The 26,134-nt window shown below is 39.0% G+C and overlaps 2 protein-coding genes across 4 annotated transcripts in view; one reads left to right on the top strand and one right to left on the bottom strand.

The window, feature by feature from the left end:
• Positions 1 to 160: 160 nt before the first annotated feature.
• On the bottom strand, positions 161 to 18,737 carry Fmrfar (FMRFamide Receptor). 3 transcript variants are annotated; one of them, XM_072000614.1, is made up of 6 exons: positions 16,461 to 17,123; positions 15,731 to 16,428; positions 4,697 to 5,543; positions 3,627 to 3,895; positions 3,357 to 3,546; positions 161 to 2,769 (listed from the first exon to the last, which is right to left on the bottom strand). In XM_072000614.1, exons 3-6 carry the CDS (start codon positions 4,991 to 4,993, stop codon positions 2,176 to 2,178), a joined length of 1,350 nt encoding a protein of 449 aa, XP_071856715.1. In that variant the 5' UTR covers positions 4,994 to 5,543; positions 15,731 to 16,428; positions 16,461 to 17,123; the 3' UTR covers positions 161 to 2,175. The 3 variants fall into 3 exon arrangements, with proteins under 3 accessions (XP_071856715.1, XP_071856716.1, XP_071856717.1); XM_072000615.1 differs by lacking the exons at positions 15,731 to 16,428; positions 16,461 to 17,123 and adding an exon at positions 18,111 to 18,737; XM_072000616.1 differs by lacking the exons at positions 15,731 to 16,428; positions 16,461 to 17,123 and adding an exon at positions 5,828 to 5,907.
• Positions 5,911 to 26,134, top strand: part of LOC139985821 (uncharacterized) — a 49,398-nt gene continuing 29,174 nt past the window's right edge. Inside the window, exon 1 of the mRNA XM_072000610.1 lies at positions 5,911 to 6,344. The gene's annotated coding sequence lies outside the window, so the exon portion shown is untranslated. The remainder of the gene's footprint in view (positions 6,345 to 26,134) is intronic.

Below are 26,134 nucleotides of genomic sequence, written 5' to 3'. Positions count from 1 at the left end.
ATTATTCGACTATGAAGTAGCATAATCCCATTTAATATAGGGCATTATTAATGAATAGTATGAAAAATGTGTTTACGTAGTTAATTATAAATTAAAATATCTATAAAGCTGGAATGGTTCTGAATAGCTAGAATCGCAAGGAAATAATATCTACAATTAATTCATGATGATATATTTTTATTGCCTATACATCTATGTATTTATGTAATCACAATAATTTCGAATTTAATTACCTATTAATTGAAACCTTGTGATTAGAATATAATGTATATTTATGTGATTCGTACTATTTTTTATCATATAGCTATGAGAGCGTTTATTTTCCCTCTATTTGGCCCTAAATTTTAATATTACTACTTTAAGAATGATGTAGTTTCGTTGCCAAACTTTTTTTTTTTTTTTAATTCAAATCAATCGAAATCCATCACGAAGTTCTAACCAAATCAGTTATCGTTTTCTGTATTTATACATATTTGTAATATTTTGTGTTGCTTATAAAAGTTTGTACGCTTGATAGAAATAATAGAAGGAAATATATTGATAACATGTATATCTTTTTTTTTTTTTACACGAAATATTCTTAACAAAAGTATATCGAAGTTCACAGAAGAATTATTGCGACATAATATAAAAGAATCTAAACGATCTACTCATAGTAAATAATTTCAGGTACATGTTTGTATTCCATTCTAAAGTACTAAGGTATAGATCTAAAAAAATAAAAATACAGGCATACTTTTTTAGTTATGAGATAAAAGATTTCAATGAAGCGAATAACGTGCTTATTTTACACGGAGGGAAGACCGTTATATGATAAACATAAATATTAATTATTACATATATGAATGTTTTTATTTTTTTGATCAGTATAATACACCTTAGCATCTTAGAATAATAAGTGAGTTGTAACGAATACAATATTTTTTCGTGTTTCAATGTTTCGGTTATACACATCCAAGTATACTATTATAAATGACGTTTCGAAATAACCGAATTGTTTCGCGATCTAAATATTTATTTATTTTTTATCCTTTTCAAGATATAAAATCGAGTGAAATTTTATTCCTATCGAATTTGATTATTATTTACATTCGTTCAAACATTGTAAGCAGTACTGGAGAAATATTGATAATACTGTATTTGCGTAAATTTTTGATTCTTGTCTAAAAATAAATTCAGCTTCTTTATAAGAATAGGAATAATGGGGAACGTTGATCTTGTTTTGGTCAATTTCTCTTTCAATGCCTGTTTTCAGAAAAGATAGTGGACATTATAGATATAACTTATACACCAAAAATAAGTCTCACCTATAAGTCTCTATTTAAACATATCAAAATAGTTCGAGTATATTTACAACTTGCTAAAATTTTTGTGGATTATAACAACGCGAGAATGCCTTTTTACATATATATGCGTTTCATAACTAATATATATATATATATATATCAGTTACTTATATGAAATAATTTTATGCTTGTACAAGGTAATCACTCGTTTTATACGTTTCGTAACAAGTAAACACGTACTGATTTATGTTTTGTTTTTTCAACAATATTCTTGTTACTGAATATCTTTTGTTTGTCTAATAGTCGAAAAATATATTTTTTCAAATTTTATTATTTTCTTCCTAATTTGTGCATCAAACTTCGGAGAACGATGACCTTTTACACATATTTAACTAATGTTTATTCATTACGATGATAAAATGTCTCGTATACAATATGTACATTATGAAGCAGTTGTATGAAATCTGTGACAAAATGCATCGCATTTCTGAAATTTCTGTGATTATTGTATGATATTAAAGTCTTTATAAAAATAAGTATGTGTAAATTATTTTATCGATGGTAACTGTAAAAAAAAGAAGAAGAAGAAGAAAGATAACAAGTATACGTAAAACTTAAATAAAAATTGAAATAATTCGAAAGGTTGATATTATATATCTAATAACATATGAGAATAAATTTACAATATCGATGCTGTTTTTTATCCAAAAATTAACTAGCAAGATAGATAAACACCAATATTTTCGAGCTTATCTGATTACATTCAATTTGAGTGATTTTTGTACAAAAAGATTTTCTTATTTCATCTTATTTGGTGCACAAAAGATATTCTTTGTTATTCACGAACGATCGTCGACTTATTGCGATTAGATTAAATATTTGAGATTTATTACAAAGAAGAATTTACATCTTTTTTACTCCACCCATTCTGTGTGCTTGATGTTCCGGACATCTGACTAGGGCTTCTGACAGGACTCCTTGCAGGATAATACACACAAGGTCCTGGACTGGCTGGTCTTGCTGATATTTTCACGCTTTGTCGCGTACTGCCATTCGAGACATTGTTATTCCTGTTGATAGTACTCGATCTGTTTACGTGATAATGTCTGATAGAGTTCCTTAATTCTATATTGGTCATATTGGTAACGATCGACTCGTCGTAAGTTTGAAATTCTGGACTGTCTCTGCCAGGTCGGAATAACTTTGAATTGCAAAACAGCTTCAGAAATATCCTTTTGAATTTCCTACCGAAGATCACGTAGATAATGAAATTGATGCTACTATTAATTGTCACGAGAAGATTGCCCGTCTGCACCAACCAATGTGGCGGATCGCTGAAGAAGGTCTCGTGAATGTTTGAGGCTAGCGGTAGGATGTTACAAATCAGGAAAACGATCACCACGCAAAGTAACATGGTTGCTAGCCCGATTTCGCGTCTTTGATGTCGAGAAAGCTGTTGCAAATCTCTATTCGCTTTTCTCACCTGAAACATCGCATTATAATTTTATACTCAATGTCTATCTGTAGTAAGAAGTAACTTATTTTTTAGAGCAGCGTTACCTTCGCTTGATTCGAAATGAAATAAATTTTACACGAATCAGATACAATAAATCAGCTTGTGAAAAAAGAGATGTAATTAATTTTGCACTCGCTCAGCTATAAGTTCGGCAATCATTCATAAAGATTCTGAATAGATATAGAAGATTGAAGAGAAACAAAGTTTAGTAAATAAAAGAGTGACTGCATGTGCAAGAGAAATGAGCGAGTTGAAAAATCGAACACGATAAAACCTTTATTCGTAGTTGCATTCCGAAGTGTATACATTTATAAACTTTGCTCCAAATAGGTATGCTCGTAAGTGTGTACGGTAACATGTTGGGAATTGCAATGTTGCATTTGCATTATAGTTTCTTCTCTTTTACGGTGATACTCTGTATAATAACTTAGAAATAATAAATGGATTTGAAGTACTCTATGTTTTGAAAATAATAATAATCCGCGATATTAAGATATTAGTGAAATTTTGCTTTTTTTTTTTTTAAACGACACGATACGATTTATTTTACTTACCCTTTGGTAGATGGCAGCGTTGAATATCACCAAAGCAAGAAAGGGAAACAGGTAACAAATAAAGAAATACATCCAGTGGACGTAAACGGTGACATACAAGTCGTTGCTTCTCAAGTCTGCCGGATATATGCAGTATATAGTAACATTGTACTTCCAATGAACTTCCGCATAGTAATCTACCTCCCAAAATCTGTAAAAATGATAAAAAGAATGTATTTTATATCAGCGGTGTAATTGAAGCTTAAATCGGGTGGAAGTGAAATTACTCACTTTGGTAGATTGTAAAGAAAGGAAAATAGCACGATAACCAATACAGCTAGTCGAGCTCGTCCGTATGTACAAAAAGACCTAGCTTGTAAAGGATGACATACTGCGATATATCTCTCTAGAGTCACAGTTAGAGTCAAGTACACCGTTGCTATTTGCGCTATGCACGATAATGGATATAAGAATCGGACTATCTTCGGGTGCACGATGAACTTATAGTCGAACAGCTGGCCAGTGTACGTGTAAATAACAGGTAAGCCGTAAATTAATATCTGAAAATGTCATAGACTTTTTTTTTCACTCAGTACTTCATCTTTTCTTTTTTTCGCTTATCATTTTAGCGATATAACGAAAGCTGTTTAGCTGTTGGATGAAAGAGAATTTTTCATTAACAATTAAAACGGATCTCTCTCTCTCTCTCTCTCTCTCTCTCTCTCTCTCTCTAGAGTGATTAACAAATTGAATGGAGTCTCTAAAAACGTCACATTTTCGCGAGTATAAATTGTATTTGAATTATCTACAAGTATCTTTATTTATCTATTATCTAAAATATCTTTTGATACTGATTTCGAAATTATGGAGATTCGTGAAACGTGACGATCTATAGATATGCGTATTTTTAACGAGATTAAAAATTCCAATTAGCAATAATTATTTTTATTAATAATTAATAAAATAATTTTATCAATAAAAGCATATGTATTATAACTTGTTTACGTTTTTGCTAGCATTTGACAAAGAGCAATAAATCAACGAGGTGTTTATCGTAACCTGAATCCAAGTAACTTTATTCCAGAGATTGGCCCGTATTTATAAATTCACGATGACTGAACGTTCGTATATTTTATCGTGCAAAGAATTCTGTATCTCCCATTTGCTTCGTAAGTGGTTGCAACTCGAGGTTCTTCTTTACCTAGTCCTTTTAAGCTACTCTCTCGTCTTTAGAAAATAATGGTGGCGTAAAGTTTTTAATGCTTCAAGTCGAGCGTTTAATAACTTCCGTGTCAAATATTTTGTCGATACAATTCAAAAGTGATCGTTCAGCTCTCTAAACGACTAACAAACTTACTTACCGAAATAATAATTAAGACGGTGTCGCATCTGGCTAAGCCAATTAACAAGTAATTGATCGACGATTTCATTTGCGGCCTCGAGAGAATGATCATCGAAATCGCGTTGCCGAATATCCCAAAAAGACCTATCAGGTTCATCAGCACGCCATAGATAATGAAATCAAACAGACCGTTCGAATTGATTTCTTGTTTACATTCGAGCGGTTCTCTCGTGGTCTCTTTAATCGATAAATTTTCCAATAATTGTCCAGCATCGTAGTAACTGGTGCTGTTGAAAATTTTGAGGCTTGTTTCCATCGTTTTCAAGTATCTCCGTTTTTTCTCTTCACCCGATTCTTCATCAGTCTTTTTCTTTCTTTCCTTTCAATCTCATGCTTCACTGTTCAAAAATATTTCTTGTCTTTATCACTTATATACATATCATTACCTATGTAATTAGATCGTTTTTTCACTGTAGATTTTTCTTTCAGCAGAAGATTCACTCGGGAATGAATTTGTCTTTGTTACTTTGCTTCGAACGATTTAAGCTTATGTTCGATTCAATTCTTCAGTACGTAATCTTAATACGTTCGTCTTATTATTATTTTAATTCGACTCTCACTACCTTTTGACTTTGTGAGAGCCGAGAACTAATAGTTTTGGTAACATGACGAATACTTTATCGAAATCCCAAAGTGTTATCTAGTTTCGTATCGTTCTCGTGTGTTCTGAAACAGTATCGATTCTAATTCGATTTGCTTGATCTTCATGACAGTTTCGTTAACTTTTTGTGTGTACATCTGCGATATATTATAATTTCACAGTTTGATATTCGTCTCCCTATTTCCAGTTTTCTATTTCCAGGAATCTGTAATCAAAAAGTATGAAACGTATACTGTATGAAATGTAATTTCTCATTTATTTTTATTGGCTGCAATATACATAATACACGTTTAATTAAGTATACACGTATATGTATGTATATATATGTATATAATAAATAAATATACATAAATATTGTAATATAAATATAAACATCTTAATTTAATTCTTATAACTTGTATTGATATAATAATAAATAAATGTAAAACTATATAATATATAAATGTACATATGTATCCTGTGGAATGGGAATAAAATTCTAATATGCACCGCCAGAGATCGGGATTGTCGCGCCCTGTTTCTTTTTAAAAGACAATACAACGCGTATTGGAACTTGTGTAACTTATGTTCGGTGTCCTTAATCGCGTAACATTCAAAAACGGTGCGTCAAGTGTTGATCGAATTGACCGAAAGTTTATCGGCTTCCTCGATTCAAAAACAATATATATGTTTCTATACGGCGGAAGTGTATTTGTAGGCATTGACATCGACCTTATTCGGTAAACAGTAGCACGGAGAGAAGGGAGTGAACGTAACTGGCGAACCACATCCACTATCTGTGATCCAGTGATTTCGTGAGTTTCGAGCTTCAATGGTTCAATCGATAACAAAGCTTTAGATATTAACGGTGAAGCGAAACGAACGAGAGAAACGAACGAATTATGAAAGTACAACGAGAGGGAAAAACGGTGTTTTACAACGAAACGAGAGCGTTTGAACGCATGCCTGCCATTGTATACGGGAAAAGCCGGTCGGATTAAGAAGTTGCGACGCTACTAGAGTGTCTGTAAGTCAGAAATCTTAGAAGTTTTTATAAATAATGCATGCGTAGAATATATAGTGGCGCACGAAAGTGTTTGAACACTGATAGAAACTTTGCACGAATAGTTTTTAAAAGTCTATTAGCGTTATAACGGCACAGGGCCGTCATGGTATATCGGTAAAATTTTAAACGAATCTGGAAATGTATATAGAAATTAAAAGATATCTGTTGCAATCATACATGCACTTAAGACCACTATTCTCGCTTTATCATATTTATTTATATTTGCGATAAATGTCTCTTTTACGTTTCTACAGTTCTCGATCGACATTATGATTTTTTGATTAATTAATTATAACATTCTTGGGAATCATCTTCAAGAAGTTTCGTATAACTCATCCGAATATTTTTGTGAGTCACTGCATTTATCGAGGCGAAGTATCAACCTGTGAAAATAGCGAGAGCATTCTATACAGAAAAGTTTAATAAATTTAATAAAAGGGTTAATCGTCGATGATATTGATCGGTAAAGCAAGTTGGTACGACATAGAGGGCAAGGCATCTCTGTTAAATCGATCGAACGATCGATACAATTTCCGCCATTTCGAGTATCGATTGGTACGTTTCAACCAATCGTTAATTCGTCCTTTCCTAATGTCCGTGTCCTAGAGTTTCTCTTTTTGATACAACACTGATTCAACGCATCGATGTGCCGTTGTTTTCAATAGAAGCTATCAAATGCCGTTTAAACTTGAAAGCGTCGATTCAGATTCGTTTTAGACAGTTTGCACGCAAATTCGCAGCGGTAGACAGCTTAGTGGACGAAATAAAGTAGAAACGATCGAGCGTTTATCATCGACAAGCGATTAAACTCGATATCTTCGGTCGCCAAAAAGAAGAGGAAAAGAAAAGAGAAATGTAAGAAAGAACGGGAAAGAAAAGTTTTCGAAGCAAGAATCGAGGCCATTTAAGAAATTTAACTTTATCGCGTATCTCTCACGAATGTGCTGCACGAGCGAGAGTCTCATTGGCAACGCTTACGTTTTTAATCAAACTTTTGAGCAGCCAAGTGCCGTCGTTCACTTTTGTTCTCGCGAAATTCTAGTTTCCTGTTCTGGATAAATTGTCACGAGTAGAGTGGTAAAGCGTGGTAATATGGCGGCCAGTTTTATATTTCTTCCTAAAATCTGATTGATAACTTAAACGGCTTTAAACTTTTTCGCGTAAAATGTTCGTAAACTAACAAGGTTATCTCTGACGAAAAATGCTAAAAAAGAAAAATAATTAAAGGTAGAAGAAAAACAATTTAATCGAACGTCACATGCTCTATGAAAAAAAGTGGTTTTTGGTGCTCGTACAAAAGCGAGGGTAATACGGCTCCCTAACAAAAATCATAACAAATTATTTTTTGCTAACATTTTAAGATCAAAAATAAATAAAGCGAATTCTTCTGCTTATATACAAAAATCACACGCGTATACTCTCTTTTTCGCACGATGTGCATTCGCTATGTGCTCGTTATGAGAAAAGCTAACGACGCTTTAAAATATCTCTTCGATTTCCTTCTTTCAGCCTGTAGAACCTTCTCCATCTCCGATAAATATTTGTCCGAGGCATGTCTGTGCGATTATAACATAAATAAAAAAATGAAATAACGTTAGTACGTTGATGGAGAACAATATGCTCCCCGGGGGCTATATCACCCTCTGTTATGGGGAGCCAATATATCAACACGCATAGTTTCGAAAACTCTAGCTGTTCTCTTGAAAATATCAAAGATCAAGTGATCGTACTCGCGTCTAGTCACAGGATTCGGCCGAATAACACGTGACAGCACTAACACCACACGATTCCTCGTGGAAAAGTAAGAAAAGAAGTATAGAATAACGTGTTTACACGCTCGGCCTAGTTTTCGAGAAAATGGTGTTTTTTGGTGCTGATCGACAGGAAGTTTTATTTCACATTGTGAAAATAAGTCGAAAATGGAGAATAACATTTTCCCGTTTAAAGCTTCATTTTCAAAAAAATAGGATTTGAACACGTTTAGTAAATCGTATTATCTCTCGTGGTAGAAATTTGCCGCAATACGTGCATGTTCGTTGATATTCTCCGTTCTAATTGGAGTATCACTTTCGCACAATTTATTCTACAAGTTCGAATCGCTTGTTACGTAGTCATAACATTTTAAATAGATTTCTTAAATAGTTGATCGTTTTTGATGACTTATTCAGCGAAAGCGTTTAGGATTCGTTAAGCAATAAGAATTACGTCTATATCGTGGTATCTTGAACATAATAATCGACGTTACGTGACGATGATAGAGACGCGACTGAATCGAAACAATTGGAAATATTGTTTTTCGAACTCGGTAAGTAAATACATCGACTCGTAGTGACTAAGCTCGAGAATATATTCGGACCATAGTCGTCACGTTTTATCCATTTTATGGAAAATCGTGTTCACTCGTGCGAAATAGTCGCTGCCTCGTTTAACCTGAATTATCTTGAAAATTTTTCACGATGCTGGTGGTGGTCCGTAATGGAATTGCTTGAAATTCACTCGTGAATTAGCTTTCGCGGTATATCGGATTTTGAGGAAGTCGAGTAACTATCGTCGTTTTATCGTGACGCATAGCGAGTTCCTCGCGAGAACATTACGCAGAAATTATCATCATCTTCTATAAATATTCGTTAGACATAGAGTTTCACCTTCGAAGCAGCCAAATAATAGTTACGCGTACGAGCTACGCATCTTTTATAAGTTCGAACCAATTTTTGCGGATATATCTCTAGTTAATTATGATTGCGTGCAAATGACACGGAGACCAAGTACACGGTGCATTAGCTACGTCGGTTTAATCACGATTAAGGCTAACGACTGCGTACATCGTTGCTTGAATTAGCAGTTTAATGAAAACGTCTCATCGGGTTGGTCTCTCGTTGCATAAAAATGAATCTTCCGATGTTGATTCTTTTATCCGTATTATGGTATCCAGATGCTTTCTCGGTGTTACGTTTTGTGATACGAGTTTCATAAAGTGCTCTATGAATGTTTCATTCAACCTTCAACCGAATTATGCTATCTTATCGACAATAGCGGAAATGGAGCTCTCTCTTTTATGGGAACGCAAATTACGTTGAACTTGTGCGAATAGTTTTCGTAATATCGTTGGCGAAATAGATATAGAGGAAAGTACGTAATTCTCGCATGAAATGTTTGGAAGTATAGATGCGGTAACCTCGTTGTAACGATAAGATCAATATCGATATTGGTTTTCAACCGGGACGGCGAACCAAATTATGTTATCATAATTAATGACTGAGTCGTAATTACGGCAAGAGGACTAATAAAGTCGTTAAGACATCTTCGACCTTAAATTATTATTTACGAGCTTGTACTCGTTACGGTTCGTCAAACGACCGCGCAATTCACTTACAGTATCGAAGAACTCGATGAATATTTCTTTTTCGATTCCCAATATTCTTCGAATCGTTATAATTAACTGTATAAATTGCTATTGCACGAAAGGAAAGTTTGATATCGATGTTACATTTACAAAATGTTGGATACTATTCGTCGAGGTATTTCGAGCTGCTAACTCCTTTTCGTTTCCACTTTTGCGTAATGATAGTTGTCGAGAGAATAATTCACGGCTAAAGGCGATATTTATATCGTCGTATCAGCTACGCGTACAAATGCACGACTAGGATCTATCAATATAGAGCAGAGTGGAATGGCTGACAAATAATCACTACATGTTTACAAACTGTAGAACAGCTGTGTTTCTCTTGCTCCGTATCACCTCACGCTGACCTTTTACAAGCGTTTCGAGTATCTCTACTGTTTCGTATCAGCGGCGAACACGATTCTTCGAATTTACGTTTTTCGTAAATTCCTGACCGTAAAGTCAACGAGACAAAAGTGGTGTTTCATTAAATCGACTTTGGTAAATCGGTCGCATTGTGTCGAGGCTACTGATCTCGTTGCTCTTGCAAAGTGGAGCAGCCAGGAAATGAGACGGTATTACCGTCACTTATAAGTAATAACCTCCAAGTGTGAACAACATCTAACGTGTCTTCTCACTTATACACAGCTATTAGCAAGCTAGAAATCGTGTCACGAGTTTTAGCGCGGTCTCTCTTTGAAAAAGGAAACTCGATAACCGTAGGAAAGAAAGTTTCGACTCGGAAGATATCACGTTCATTCATCGTTCGTACTTTTTTTTTTTTTTTCTATTTTTCGCGTAATGTTCTTTTTGATACGTGTGCTTGTTTTCATTTTTTTTCTTTTACGACTGCTGTCGTTCAACTAGAAGCAGATGGCTGGAATCGAGCCTTCGCGGTCGCGTCATTGTCAAGAATATAACGGTACACGTTCGTGTAACGAGAAATACGAAAGAGTCAGCCGCTGCTGGATCGTCGTTCGGTTTCATTGGCCACGGAAAGTGGAGTAACCGCGGCACGAGATGCGAATGCGATAAGTGGTAACAGCCGTTTAAGATCAGACGGCGTGTCTCCGGTCTCCGTTACGTCCTCCTTTTACACGCATCGACAAAGCTAAATTCACTGGACTTGCTTGTTATTTTCTGTTTCTCTCTCTCTTGGTAGCATTGGAACACGAGGTAACTGACGCTAGGTTGGAATGGATTAACTGAAAGAAGATATCGCTGGTATCATTTTTAGACGCGTACCGTTTCTCGCCACTCAGAATTTTATTTTTCAAAAGATCCAGACACGATCGTACGTACAAAAGTGGCACGATGGCATGTGGATTATTTTCGGTACGCTATAGTCACTGTGTTCTACGAAAACCTCGTCATTCTTACGCACGTCCCATTTCGTAAATGTCACGGCTTTTGGGAAATTTTTCGCCTTTATGTTTTTGTATCTCCTTCTGTCTTCGAGTATATTTCTTCGACGAGTATTGAGATCCACGATCGCGAACGTTTACGATATTTGCTTCGTTTACGAAACGGAAATTACTTATCGAAAGCGTGGAAAAGTATGAGGCTGTAATTTTTGTAAAAGCTTCGTCGATGTTTATTCGTACGAAGGAACGAGTAACGGAGGAGCTACTACGAGCGCGAAATGATTAGTTGATCGTAAACGTCGTGTCGGTGTTTGAAAGAGAAATAGAAAGCTGCGAACATCTGGCGATTAATTGAAAGCGAAGTAGAATGTTACAGCGATGTCATAGCAGAGTTATACAATCGTTTACAGGCAGCGTACGTATCGGCTAATCGGCAAATTTTCTCGTAAACACGCTGGGATCGAGTTTACGAGGCCCGATCCAAATTTCACAATCGCCAAGGCCGTGCAATCTCTCGTACTTCGCGATATTCTATCCGCGTGCACAGTGTTTCGCGTTAAAATTAGATAAGAAGTTCCTATAGTTGACTCAGAGTTGAAGCGAGAAGAGTCGAAGACTGAAGCTACACGTATTTTTAGAGGGTTGGCAATAACGAAAGCGACAGCTGACCATTTTATCGAGCCGACGATAGGCTTTTTCGATATTAATCGCGTCGTCTCGTTTCTTTTTTCCGTTCCGCTTTTCGCCTACATCTATCGCGTACGTACGATTTTTTCTGAACCATCGCGTCATTTACATTCAAAACAAATTCCTGCATCACGAGCGTGTTACACGTTGCTCGGCGTTAAAACGAGATCTCAGAATCGAGAAGTAGCGATCTTTTATCTTTCTTTACCATTGTTTAGCCTACTTTTTGTGTTTCTTCTTTCTAAATACGTCTCGGATAAATTTCAAATTTTCCAAGAATATTTCTGGGTAAGCGAGTGGAGATAGTAGGCAATTCTGCCCCAAATACTCGTTGGTTTTTTTTTTTTTTTTTATATCTCTGATAGCTGGAAAGAATTTATCATAAAATACCTTAACGTTCCTTCTTTGAAAGCTCCACTTAGGGCGACCTATGACGCATCTTCTTCGTCAGATTGAATGGCTCTTTTTTCTCATCCGTCTGTTTCTAGCCGAGCCGGGACATCGATTACAAGGGAACGGTTTAAGTTGTCGACTATAAAGACGTGGATTTGGCAGCGCTTAAGAGAGTCTCTGTTATCTTGATCGTTCGTTCGAGACACGACGCGTACTGTCAGACTCTCGGGGGAGATCAAACATGATTATTTACCTGGTTAATCTTCACCTTTGTCATTCGAACATAGACCTTGCCTCTGCTTGTCTTCCTTCCTCTCGCGTTTCGTTTTTTTTTTATTACAGGAGAAACGCGAGAGAAGTTTGAAAGGCAGACAGGGCGTCTAGGGAGGCTCGTACCTCTGCTTGCTTTACTTTCTCACAGTTACTCGCTTCTTACTTTACGCCTCAAACACGATAAAATTAATGGAACACGATAAATTATATTTTATCGTACGTTTCGCCATGGTAAAATGATCTCTCTGATCATTAAAGAACAACAGCAGCATTGAAAATCGATATCCTTTAAAATTTAGGTATAACGAGTTTAGGTTTGTTGAAATTTCCGCGAATCTTTCTGTTTTCTTTCCGTTCTATGGTGTTTTATTAACCAAAGGGCGTGATCGACTGTTTGTTCGCTTAATAATTTTCTCTTCGTGCTCGTAGATATTAGAGAGATAATTTAAATTCTTTTATCCTTTATGCATTCTTCTCGTTGTAACGGCTTATTTATTATAAAACGGAAATTAATAAAGCGTTTTTTCTGTAATCGCATAAAATAAAATTCCGTCCACTTAGAATTTCTCTTGAAATTCGATGAAGAGGCAATCGGTTACCTTCCATTCCGTGTTTGATCCTGGCCTCGGGTGATGGTACGATAAACGAGATAAAGAAAATTGCCTGGTGTGTAGCGCCACGTAAATACCTTTAATGCGTATACGTTACCTTCCACGAGAAAACTCGATGAAAATGATCTTTCCCGTCGTAAGTTTATTGTTATATTATACGAAGGTAATTTTCCGACGTCAGTTGCAACGGTGGCTAGTAAAAAAATTTTATCGAGCGAATACGCGATAAACATTTAACAAATTCTTAATTGATTATCGATCGATGGATAAATTGCTCGCAATAGTCGGATAAATAGCCGAATTTACCCAATAATCGCGGCTACGAATTAAATCGAGCAACGTCGACCGTTTTCACTTGAGAACTATTTCGTTCGACGGTATCATCGGGTATTAATGTAATTGGAAAAGTCTTCCATCGAAGGGAAACTCCGCTAATCCCTGCTCGATGATAATTAAAAAATCATAGAAGCAAGTGATCAACGCGAGCTAAAGTTTGACGAGATTCTGCGCACCATGTGCACGAGATAGGGAAACGTTTCACATACGAGATAAAAGCGACGGTCGCAAAATTTCTATTAATACGAGAGAGGTATGGTTAACATCCTACATTTGACTGAAATTTTCCATAAACGTGCGACGTCGTTTAATGAAACGACGCGAACGATGCGAATAAAATTTTAGAATGCAAGCGTAATATCCATACTGACGTAAATTGCGTTTGATAACGATTTTTTCTTCCTATTGTCCCTTTACGAGGATCGTTAAGCTGCTAAAACTTTTAATAAAGTAGTTCTCCTTTTAGGTGAATTTTACCATATCGATTCTTCTTTCATCGTTTCTTCGATGTACTCTGTGGATAATCATCGATGGAACTTGCACGGTATCCGAGGATTTTAATCAAAGAGGTTGTTCCAATCCTTCGTGGAAGATGCTCGTTTGGAGAAGCAAGTCGGTTACGGGCGTATAAGCATTAACGAATTTTGTGACAAAACACAGATAGATTTTGATCGTTCCAACGGATTGTCTTAATTTCCAATCTTTCGATATAAATAAGCGCCACTTGAATCAGAGCGATTTTTCGCTCCGTTAAACGCCGAAATCACAATGAAACACTTTCGCGTTTGCCGTTTCGTATTGTTCGTTCCTCCTTGCTTCGTGATAAATGATAAATTAATTCGATTAATACGAGTAATATCGGAATACGGTTGAGCTAAAGATGATTAATCGCAGACTGATGCGATTTATTTTTTTGTCGAAGCTTTCGTTTCTGACAAGATTTATCAGTCTTTCCGAAACTCTGTGACGCAAAGAAATTATTCGCATTTATCCGACCGAAATACTTGGCTCGTTTTTCGTATCTAGATGTGAAAATTGTTTTCGACCAAAGTTACACGTATCAAGGCTACGTAAAAAATTAGACTTTTTGTCACAAATAGATCGTCGCTGAAGAAGGAAATCCTGTTAAAAGAAAATGTCAGCCTCGCGCACCCTCTGGTTGTATCAACGTTTAATCTTTCCCCTAATGGACTAGTCGACTTCGCCGAGTAAAACCGATTGACACCGAAATCTCAGTCGTAAATCGCAAATTTAGGAGCGTTACGGTCATGTTCGCCTCGACGTGGGACCACCTACATCGCGTTTTATTTGCCACCGCATTATCGAAATGGTCTGGTTGCCGTTACGACTACCGAAGTGTGTTTGAAACCGCGAAAAAAATATTCTTCGATCGCCGTTGCTCCTGCCTTACGTGTTTCGTTTATATTACGTAGACGACCATCGTGTTCTCACGCGTCACTGTTTCCACAAATCAAACTGTCGTGTTCTTGGCTTTAGCGCTGCCGAAACACTTGGAAAAAGGCAAGAAAAAGCTAAGTATTTGCGGATATTTATTGAAATGGTAGAACGCGAAATATCGAAGGATCAAAGGTCGATTAATTTTCTACGATAGATACGCTGGACACGCTGAAATTCGAAATTACAGAAAATATTTAATCAGCGTTGGTATGCATCGATATGCATATTGGTGTAACGTATTTCTCGCTGTTTGACGATACAGCTATCGAATAGATTCGGGCGACGGAACGCACCCCTTGTTTCGATCACCGAATTCCCGTTAATTATTGCGCTGTCACGAAACAGTTCATCGAATATGTTATTACTAGACTGCGGATATTTACGCAAATTCGTATTTTTCAGAATATAACGAAGAAAGTAGAAGTTGCGTTATCTGTCAAGTATAGAGTATCGTAGAAAGCGCCATACTTTGAACACTTTGTATATTTTTACGACACTACGCGTATCCTGTGCAATTTTACACCTTCAAATTTCCTGTAGATACGTAAAAAGCCGCATTCCGGTTTATCAAAATCAATTCCGAATGTCACGAAATCTCCGAAATACTTGTCTATTTTCGCTGGATTAATCTACGGGGTTAATTATCTGCCGCGCTCAATAAATGTACGTATTAATATTAATTCTCTTTCGCGTGTTTCGACGGTTAGGATTGCCACGACAAATTAGTACGTTCGTCCTTTCAATTACATCGAACATTTCGTTAACGTTTAAATCTATCGTGCAATTTCTCGATTACGTTTAAAGATAGGCACAATATCGTTAATGGTAATTCGACGTGCTCACCTGGGTGAATGGCGACGTATCAGCCCGCGCTTCCAGATGCGCTTATTTGCATATCGTGAAACCGTGACATAATTAATCGACTCTCACGGTGACTAACAATCGTCGCTATCGCGCGTGAGAGCGAATCATAGCATGAATCGCGGGAATGTACGTAAAAGGAACGAGAGTCGCGAATCGATGCGTGTCCGCGATCACGCGCGTCTCGGAGATTATCGTCAGATGCTACAGCGTGTCCTTCCTTTCATCGATTTTTGGGGTGTATAGATACACGCATCGCGTTTCCTTCTGGCTTCCGACGTGCCAAGACTCGCGAAATTCTATTCGCTGTACGAGAGCGATTAAAATTTGTTAGTGGGAAAGTGCTGCTGTTAAGCTTAACCAATACGTGACAAGTCGAGTTCTTTCGATCACAATGGAACAAACAAGACGGTACGTTAAATCGTTCGCTCGAACGAGAACTTGCACACCGTTCTGTACAAAAGTTCTTGCAAACTTTGCTTCTCTATATCTCGTACTTAAAGGAGATCTACCGGTTTACGTTGAAATCGCTGAAACAATGTTTCTATCGAGTATTTGATAACTGCATCGTTCCACTTTGTTAGCTTCGTTAATTAAAATCACCGCTATCTCGGACGTTTCACTCTTACTCTTCGTTCACGTTGCGTGTCTGTTCACGCGACGAATTATCATCGCTGGCCCTTTGCAGAGGGTTAATCTTCGTTGGATGTACGCGCCCTTCGTCCACGTAGATAATCGTAGGTTTAATTTCTTTCGATAGGCGTAACGCGATTCCCTTGGCGATCGACGACGTCTAAGGGATCTGAAATCGCTTGCTCCGAAAGTCGATTACGATTTTTCCCGTTGAACCCCGACTTTCTCGGGTTCTTCCGCTTGTCTCTTGAGAAAAAGTGGGAAGCCCAAAGGGGTAGATGGTCGCCGTCCGTTCGTCCCTTATCGCAATATCGTGGTATCGAAGCAGTTTTTTTCGACGGTCGTTTCGCGTTAAAGCGATCGATTCGTCCTCGAGGATACGATCTCTTTTTGTGTCTTTTCCGTGTGAAATCGTGAGAATGACCGCTGTTCGGGAAGCCGAGATAATCGAGTTTATCCCTCTGCGATTACTACTCGCCATAGGGATCACGGTATTACCGAATTCCTTTTACCGTTCTTCTTTGCATTCCGATGCCTCGACTTTGCCGCTTTCTTCTGTGATTTCGCCAGACTTCACACGAATTCGTTCTTCGTTCATCGAACCCTTCTGCTATATGGCAATCCCGGGTTCATTGAAATTCGACGCGACACGTCGAAATTATCAATTTCTTCGAAAATTCGAAAAAATCAGTCAGAAGTATCTGTCTCGTGGTTTATCGGTCGTTCCAAAAGGCGAGACGAACGAGAAGATGATTCCCGCTAAAATGTAATTTCGTGTTCGCTGGTGAAATAGCTCCGCGTCGCGCAGTGCCGTGCAATTTATATTTGATTCGCCCCTTCGTCGAAACAAACTTTGCTCGGCCATTGTTTTGCCTCAACGGAAATCGATTCTTCTATTAATCACCGATCCGGATCCGTCCTGTTTCCGAGTTTAAGTCGCCAACAAAATTCATAAAACTGTAATTAACGTGTCGGTGCTATACCGTATGGAAACATACGGTTTCTTCCTTCCGGTGGTTGCAAGCAATTCTTTCTCCATAGCAAAGCTCTTCGAAAAGTGACACTTGGTATTCTCGCTAGTTTATCATTCGGTTCGATAAGCTACCCCACCACGATTAAAACGTCTCCGTGAGAGAAACATTGACTTTTTACGGGACCCGGCGATTTTGACGCGATTGACCGAAGTTACACTCGCCATAATCGCAAAACAAAGTCCGAACGAAGAAGCGAAGGAATCGAATGAATTCTAGCGAATTCTAACGGAACGAATACTGGTAGAAAAAGATGGTCAAGCGGAACGATATCGAGAAACATCGACGCTGGTAATTAATTTCTACTGCGATTTCGATTTAGATAGCGAGCAGACTCGATAATCGAGCTAGCATTCGGAGAACCAAAAGGGTCGGCTATGCGTAACGAGGAAAAACGCCTTTTCGGACCAACGGTTTGCTAAGGGGCTCGAGCTTTGATACTTGGATACTCGATACTTGAACGACGACACTGGGTCTGCTTATACATACTTAAACACATCGCGAATAGCATCGTCGGAGGGAGCGAAGATTAATAGAAATGACTGTGGGCGTAGGAACGTGGGAATAATAGTTAAGCGTAATGTTAATGGTGAGGAAATTTTGATTGGAAAAGCGGTGGTGATATCGCGACGATCTGATATTTTAAAACAACCGCGTATCCGTGCGTCATTTTATTTGCGTAAAAATTGTCATCGCACCTTCGGAAAAGTTTCTTCCTGATATCTCCCGTGTATATCGGTTCGTCGTTCCACCAGCAGCGATATCTTCAAACACAGGCTACACTTCCGAACTTTGCAAGATTCTTCAAGCGCTGTTGTTCACCGGTGATTCGAGAGATGCTTCGCGTCCCTCGCTTCCTTGACGCGATGCAATTTTTAATCACGCTTACACCTTACTCGTTCGTTCGTACGTCTCTCTGTCGTTTTGTTGGCACCTGGAACCGGACGAAAGGTTTCGTTCTAAAATTATCGTCGCACGCCCGTCGATATATCACTTTGCCCCGAATCTTCGTTCAGAATTTTACTCGAGCGCCGCTATCTCGTTTGTTTTCTTTTTTTAGCCGGGCAAATCGCGCAAATTCGATCCCGCCAGCCCGAAGCGGACTTCCGATTCGCTGGAAAATTTCTCACGATCCGTTTCGAGTCTTTGTACAGCGGTCCCGCGTTGAAAAATTCATTTTCACATTCGTAGCTTGTAATTGAAAAGATGAATTTTCGCGAACCTCTCGTTTCTTCATTCGAGGTCGTAAAGTCGACACGCAGTCTCGGAGCGCTTGCAGCGCACTGAGTGCTTCGCTAAGAGAATGATCCGAGCACAAGAGCATTCGCGAACGCACGACGAGTGACCCTGGCAGTGGACGCCGCCTGCGCGGTTTCTCCTCCCTCTCTCTCTTTCCCCTACCAACATTACGTCACTTCGTCTTTGTTCTTCTCGCTATCATCATAGTTTTTCGTTTCCATCTTTCCTCGGCTTCTTCCTCGTCCCTTGTTTTTACCCTTTGTTTCTTTCGTCGCTTCATTTTTACGCGTCGTTTCCATTCTTTCCTATTGTCTTCTGTTTTTTATTTTCCGCCTTTCCCTTCTGTCGTCTCTTTTTACGACGTCTTTCCCCCACGAGGATCAACCCTCTGTCTCGCTGTTCTTCCTTCCTTTAATCTCGTTCGATCTGCCAGTCTCTCGCTTCTCCCCCTCTCCGATTTCGTTTCTAGTTCTTGGCTCTGTTTTCTCACCACCCACTCTCTCGACCGCGCGTTTCTCCGCCTTTCCTCTCTCTCCCCTTTACTTCGATTCGTCTCGTTCTCGTTCGACGTCCATCCTTCTCTATCTTTACTTTCATTCATATCGCGACGCGACGTCAGAGCCGGCTCGAAAGATCGATCTAAGCGGTGCTTCGCCTACCGGCATTGGTTCCTCGATCGTTAATCGTACCTCTCGTCCGATCTTGTACGTTCCGCCTTTCGATCCTTCCGATTTCATCGTGGAAAGCGTGCTCGCGCGGCCAAGATACAGCGATTAGTATGCAAAGCTTATTACGAGACTGCTTCAATCCCGAGACTACTCTCTTATTTTTGTCTCTCGAAATCTAGTTAGTACTCGGTACGTACGATAAGCGCGATCTTTCCTCCCTGTCGCCTTAATCTTCTCTTTTCGTTAATATCCCCATCCTCGAGTAGCGTAAGCGTTTCCTCGACCGCAACGATTTTCATCTTTCGACCGCACAATCTGCATAAATATTCGTCTGCCGAGACTACGTTGCATTCGGGAAATACGAGCAAAGATGAACAACCGGAGATTCTTCGATCGAGCAGCATTTTACCGCGTAACCTACTCGATTAATTACAGTATCACGGGCAATCACGATCGCTGGGCCGACGCCTACAGCTCAACTCGTTTCACGTTTGGAATTTGGTTTGGTTCGAAAAGTCAGGAATTTCGTTTCGAAGAAACATATAACAAAATAAGTCGGTCGTTTCAAATATATAACAAAAACACGATCTTGGTTTCAGCGAGATTCCGAGTAACTCGTTCGATCTATGATGGTTGCGTTGTCGATAACAAATAGAGAAGAGTTGGTCGAAAGTTGCCAATGTTCCAAAATTTCGCTACGAAGATAACCGTTTATCGCGAGAAATTGCTCGTTGAAAGTTGTCTTCCCCGCGGGATTTCGAGCGGCGAATCGTATTCCCTGGAATCCATGGAAGAATCGTCCGAAGAAAAAGTCTCGCGAGATCCTCTTCGAGCGGTGGATAGCCGAAAACGGAAGGTCTTATAAAACGATTTTTCCGGATAAAACGGATGACTTACGTTTGGATGTATTCGAAGGTCACACCGACGAGAATGAACAGGTAACTGAATGTCGTCTTATCTAGCGACGTAAGCGACAGGAACAAGGACAGCTGTCGCTAGGTATATCGTTCATCGATTCCACCTGTGTTATCTTTGATATTTGCCTTGCACTCTTACGTTGTAACGCTTATCGCGTTTCCTCGTGTACTCGTGCAATCCGGATCAAGTACGGGTCGATTAACTTCCCTCGGGGATTTCCGCTCGAAGGAATTTCATCTCAACAAAAAAAGCAAGAAAACGACAAAGGGTTGGTCGACCGAGGAACAATTTGCGGTATTCTATAATCGTCATTTGAGACGCGGAGCGAGCAGGTCTTGCCGTAGATCACAGGGATATCTGTCACGGGCAACGCGTGATTTACGATCTCTGAGCCGGTGATCAACCGCGTACCACCGACACTCGATGTATTTACATCTTCGTCCGGACCGTTTAAAGGACAGCGTTCATATCGTCGAGCGTTGTTAAAATAATGTTTCGCATCCGTCCTCGCCGCTCGACCATCTTTCGGTTGCACGTAAAAACCGTTTCGAACCGCCAACCCAAGATCGTACGACCCAATTACCGGAATTAAACGTGACACGTATTTTTAGACCGCTCTCTAGACTCTAGACGATACAAACCGGGGATTGGATGGCGTTAGGTGAACTCGAGACGTCTAATACTCGTTTCGTGAACGACAACGTGGAACTTCTTCTCGGAACGCGCGAGTCGTGACGCACACTCTTCCGAAAACTAACGATTTTAAGAATCGTGCTAACGACAAAGGCTCGTTGCTCGCATTCGAGGATTCAACTATTACGAAGAAGTCGCGTGTTCGTAGCAATTTCGAATCTATTTCGGGCAAAGGTTATTTGTTCGATAAAATATTGCTATTATCGTGATTGCGAATCTTACAGAGGAAACATTAACAGTTTTACATGTACGTTAATTATTATTAGTATTAACGTTTCGTAGGAAGTTTCACGTCCGTATAACGTTTCGTGTCTTTCCCGTTCAGTAAATAAACGTTTCCATTCGCGAAACTTCTTACGAATTTAATATGCGTATTAAGAACTTGGTATTTGTCTTTCGTTTTATCGTAAAGCCCGTGAGACAACCAACGTTTCGTCGTTCTCTGTTAAGTAGTTTCATTTTAAGAGAATCTCTGTTACCGTTCTTCGAGTCTAACGAAGCTATCGGCTTCTCTGTGTCGTTCGTTTCCCCATTCGTAAATGTATTCTACATCCGTGCGATGACTTGCGTTATCCAAGTTGTTCGATAAAAACAGAAAATTGAAGGTAATTGTGCCGTGACACTGCAACGCTTGTGTCGACGAACGAGTCATCGTTCGTGTTAATTGGCGTACAGATAAATAACATCGGTTGAATTAGCGTCAAGCTTTACGTATTCCAGCGGGAATAATAAGAAGTAACGGAGAAGCAGAAAACGAATGACGCGCGTTACGTTTTACGCGCAGTACTCTCGACGTCACGGCTTTTTACATTTCCCGAGGTTTTCTCGTTTTAATCTGTATTCGTTCGAAAATATTCTATATCACGCGGAACTCTTTTACATAAAAATCCGGGCGACGCGTAGGTAATTTTGCGGTGAAAATAATTCCATGATTATCGGATGTGCGAACTATCAACCTCCGCTCCGTATTTGCTTTTTGTTCGATGGACAATCGATCAACGGCGGATAGTGCGACGAATTGGAACGAGATTGGAACAGCAAAAGTTAATTTCGTTGGCGCGTCATTTTCGTCGCGTTTTTCCCTGTGGTTTGGTTTCCGAAGTCCATCGACACTCGTGGCTTTCCCACGGTCAGACCGTTCTAATTGCATCGATCGTAATATCGTTAGCGTTTGGGCATAACTGTTCGCCGCGATGTATCGTCATTAACTCTGTATGCATCGGCGTGCAACATACACAGCTACAAAGGAGTCGATTGCTCCTGCTGTCCCGCTCGACCATCAAAGCACACCAATCGCTTCAAGATCGTGCTTTTCCGATTTATGTTGCTCGCATGACACTGAACTTGCTGCTGTTCTCGTGCTCCGTAATTTCGCCAACGAGTTCACCCAACTGACAAAGAGATCGATAGGATAAACTCCAAAGGTATTAAATTTGAGGATTACTACGACATCGCGGTGACTTAAATAGATACACGACTGAACAACAAAATGGAGTTTCGCCGGAGCGTACCCGGTATAGAAAAGCTTGTCGTACCGTGTAAATCACCTGTGGCTTTCGCGTTTCTTCGTGGCATTCGTATATGACTCACGTTCGCACGAATAAAGTTCGAATGCAAATCAAACAGCCCGCAACCATTAAGATGCTTCCTCGTTGGTGTTGGCGTGTAGTTTGTTGTTGTCTGTTTGTTATCTATTTGCATGCTGTTGTTCGCTATTTACGAAACGCTAGCTGCTTCTCGCAGGTCGTTGCGGTTCGGTCGTAGACTTGGTTCGCCTCGACTACTACCGATATACGGAACAATTTTTAAGCAGATGATTCTTCGCCAGTGGAATTTCTACATATGTTTTTATACTAACAGTTGAGTTATTCTTCGTAATAAAGTTTAAAAAATATGAAATTATAAGAGGGTTCGATTTCGGAACACCGCGTAAACAGTAACCATCGTTGCTTGTTTTGTCTATCGAACATGGGAACGATCAAGCGTATACAACTTGCTAGATGCCAGGTTGTTTCTCAGCTTCTACAAATATCCTATCTTCTATCTTGGGCACTGAGCTATACAACAGAGAGAACTTCATCAAAATTCGTTTATTAGTTATATATATATATAATAATAGATAATATCGATGTGGATGTAAACAGACAGACAAAACCACTGGAAACTAATTTTTACCACACCAATTTTATCTAAAGCCTATGAGGTGTTCCTATTTTATTTCTTTCATTTTCTTTCTTTTTTTTTTTTTTAAATCTACCGACGCAACCCTTCTACTGTTCTTTATCGTGCGTGTAGACAATTCTCGGTAGTGTGTACGTCAAGATTCTTCCGGATAAAGGAAGTAGATACATAAAATACTATTGTAAATTTCCAGAACTATTCGCGACTCTGTTGCGAGCCGCGAGAAAATTGTTGCGTGGTCGTAAAATGTTTGCGAACACCTTGTAACCATCGTATTTTATGTCTCTCGGAAGTTTAAAGTTTAGATGATCATTCACATTTCTTTTTTTTTTTTTTTACGCTTTCCGTACGCTGTCTCACGGTTTTACGCTTTCCACGACTGAAAGGAGGAGGAAAATTGATAAAAGAGTCGAAGCGTCAGTAGCTTTGCTATACGTTGCAAAAGATTCGAACAACGCTTCGCGACGTTTTATCTCTGAAATAATTCTAAATAATTTTGTCGCGTTTCAATTTCCTATCCAAGGATAAATATCGGTCTTCGCTCGGACCTGATGGAAGTTGCAGCTTTTACTTGAAAAGTGGTGAATCCTGTTTCTGTGTACGTGCTTACGTTACGATTCGCGTTAAGTACTAAGTTTATTAGTAGCTTTCCTTCGGTCTCGTTAATCGCATCGTCGCTGTTGTCGCGTAAAAAATTCAGCAATCGATTTCCGAACAGGAGATGGAGTTCTTTATTTTCACTCAATTTATACAATAGACTTTTTAATATTCAGGCTAGTACGGATTTATTCAGACTGACTTGGATGATTTTGAAGGGAGTATTTATATTCTTTATTCGTTGGCGTGGGAGAAGCCCTTTGGTCGTATTTGTCATATATTTCTAAGAACGGCTACAGTGATCGAATGCTACCCGGACGTTCACGCGTGATAAGGCGCTTGGAATTTTAAGTTATCGCATAGTGAGTAGAATTTCACCTGTGACACTGTCGTCGAAGCAGCGTGAATCGGTACTATGCAGAAAATCGAGCTCGTGAAATTTCCTCCTTGTCTTCCTCGTCCTGCTCCTGTCCTTTCGAAATACTACGGGTTATCGTATGCTCTCGCTAACCTCGAGAGAAAGGAGTGGCCTTTTCCTTTTATGTCTTCCACGAAGTTTCTCGGTGTTCGCCCACGCAACATTTTGTAGATTCCTATCTCTTTATTACCGTCGATATCCTCTCTTTATGTTTCACTAACGATAATAGATACGAAAGCATCTACTCGTCTTTCGTGTAACGATTGATTATCATGGAAAGCGAGAAAAGTACCCGTATAAAAGAATGGAAGTGCTTTGAATGTTACACCTGTCGATGATTATCACGCGGATAGAACGTAATAGCACGTTGCAGGGAAACGCGACGAATAGATATGAAATCGAAGTTGTTGCCATTAGCGAATCGAACGGCAGCAAGTAAAAGATAGTTTAACAATCGTGTTACGTTCGCTGCGAAGTGGTATCAATTACGATTCGATATTGTAATGGATCTCGGGTCACGAACTTTCTTCCGGCTATCGAATCTGTATCATTCCCTAGCGGATAGCGCGAATAAAACTGATTTCACTTTCAGATCGATGTAGATTCGGTCGTTCCGTGAAAGTAGAGTAACGCAGGAGTCGTGACAGTAGTATATCCCGATATTACGCTGTCACGGTAAAAAGGACGAGTCGATTTGGCCGAGTGCGGCGAACTACGTGGGTCGGGATATTGAAATTGCCAGCAAAAAATATGACGAGCTTGGAATAGGAAGCCGATCTACTCGCGATATTCAATATGCTACGACGTTGCATCGAAATTTGTTCAGTATACGCTTGTCCTATGCGATTTCTGATTCTGTACACGGTATATTTTGAACATTTACCGACACAAACAATATTTTGAACGTGATACATGAAATCGCGTAATTGTGCTTAAAATTAGAGCAACATCGAATGCCAACCGCGCGATTTCTACGCTTTTCACGATCTTCGAGCAACCTTAAGTCCCAATAGCACGATCTCGACAACGTCCGATGGTCTCGCAAATGGATCTTTGCAACATTGATCTGCCTGAGAGCAGCCATCGATCGTTGGCTTAAGTTTGCATTAGTCCTCAACCTAGAAACCAAGATGGAATTAAGTATCGCGATGACTATGGAAGACGTTAAGTCTGGATAAGTAATCGCAGCTCCTTTTATTCTGTGACTAATTTTATTGGCTTTTGTTTCCGATTTAGTTTCGAATTCAACCTTTGTTCGCGACTGCGTTCAAACAGCGGTCTCTTCATTAATGTCTACTTTGTTTAAATTAGAACTTACGTACCTGTAATTCGGTGTTAGACGGTAGCATTAACGCGAAACGTCCACTTGTAGGCAAACGCGTAATTGCGGAGAATTACGTTACGATCTTTGCGTTTCAAATTTATACGCCCGTAAAGACGCGCGTCGCGAACACGCGTTTAAATCGCCCGATATTTGCAATCTCTGCAAAAAGGGAAAATTTTGAGTGCAATAGACTGGGAGTGATGCTTATATAAATATCAAGATCTTATATATATATTTTTAATACATTTCTTTCGTTTTAAATTTTATTTAATTAAAAAATATGCCATTTTACGTGTAACTTATATCAGGGTAAGTTCTATTTACGCACGATTCGAAGAAATACTTCAGCGGACATTGACATCGAGCAGCAATAAGTTGCAACAAAACGACAGCTATTAAAATTATTTTATTAGAACGTACGCGGCTAATAGGAAACTGTTTGTTCGTAAATTCTTGCAAATACCATTCCGCGAAATATTTCCTATATCATGGTAGCAAAGCGAGTACTACAATTGTAAACAAAGCAGAAACGATCGAGGCTACAGAGAAAGTTATACGCGAGAGATACATCAACGCCATAGTTTGCGTGTAACGTGAGATTCGAGGACAAACTATGGCAACACTTGCCACTGACAGTTCGCGAAAAGGATTTTACTGAAATGGAATCCAATGAGGAAACGGAAT

Source organism: Bombus fervidus, chromosome 3 (genome assembly GCF_041682495.2).
Source record: "Bombus fervidus isolate BK054 chromosome 3, iyBomFerv1, whole genome shotgun sequence".
Lineage (NCBI taxonomy): Eukaryota > Metazoa > Arthropoda > Insecta > Hymenoptera > Apidae > Bombus > Bombus fervidus.
Note: the sequence above shows the minus strand (reverse complement) of the source record. Positions and strands in the feature narration are given on the sequence as shown.

Coding starts and splice junctions, on each gene's coding strand:
- Fmrfar (XM_072000615.1), bottom strand. CDS start 4,993: ATGGAAACAAGCCTCAAAATTTTCAACAGCACCAGTTACTACGATGCT. Junction 3,547..3,626: donor TTTCTTTACAATCTACCAAA/GTGAGTAATTTC, acceptor TCATTTTTACAG/ATTTTGGGAGGTAGATTACT. Junction 2,770..3,356: donor ACGCTGCCATCTACCAAAGG/GTAAGTAAAATA, acceptor GCGATGTTTCAG/GTGAGAAAAGCGAATAGAGA.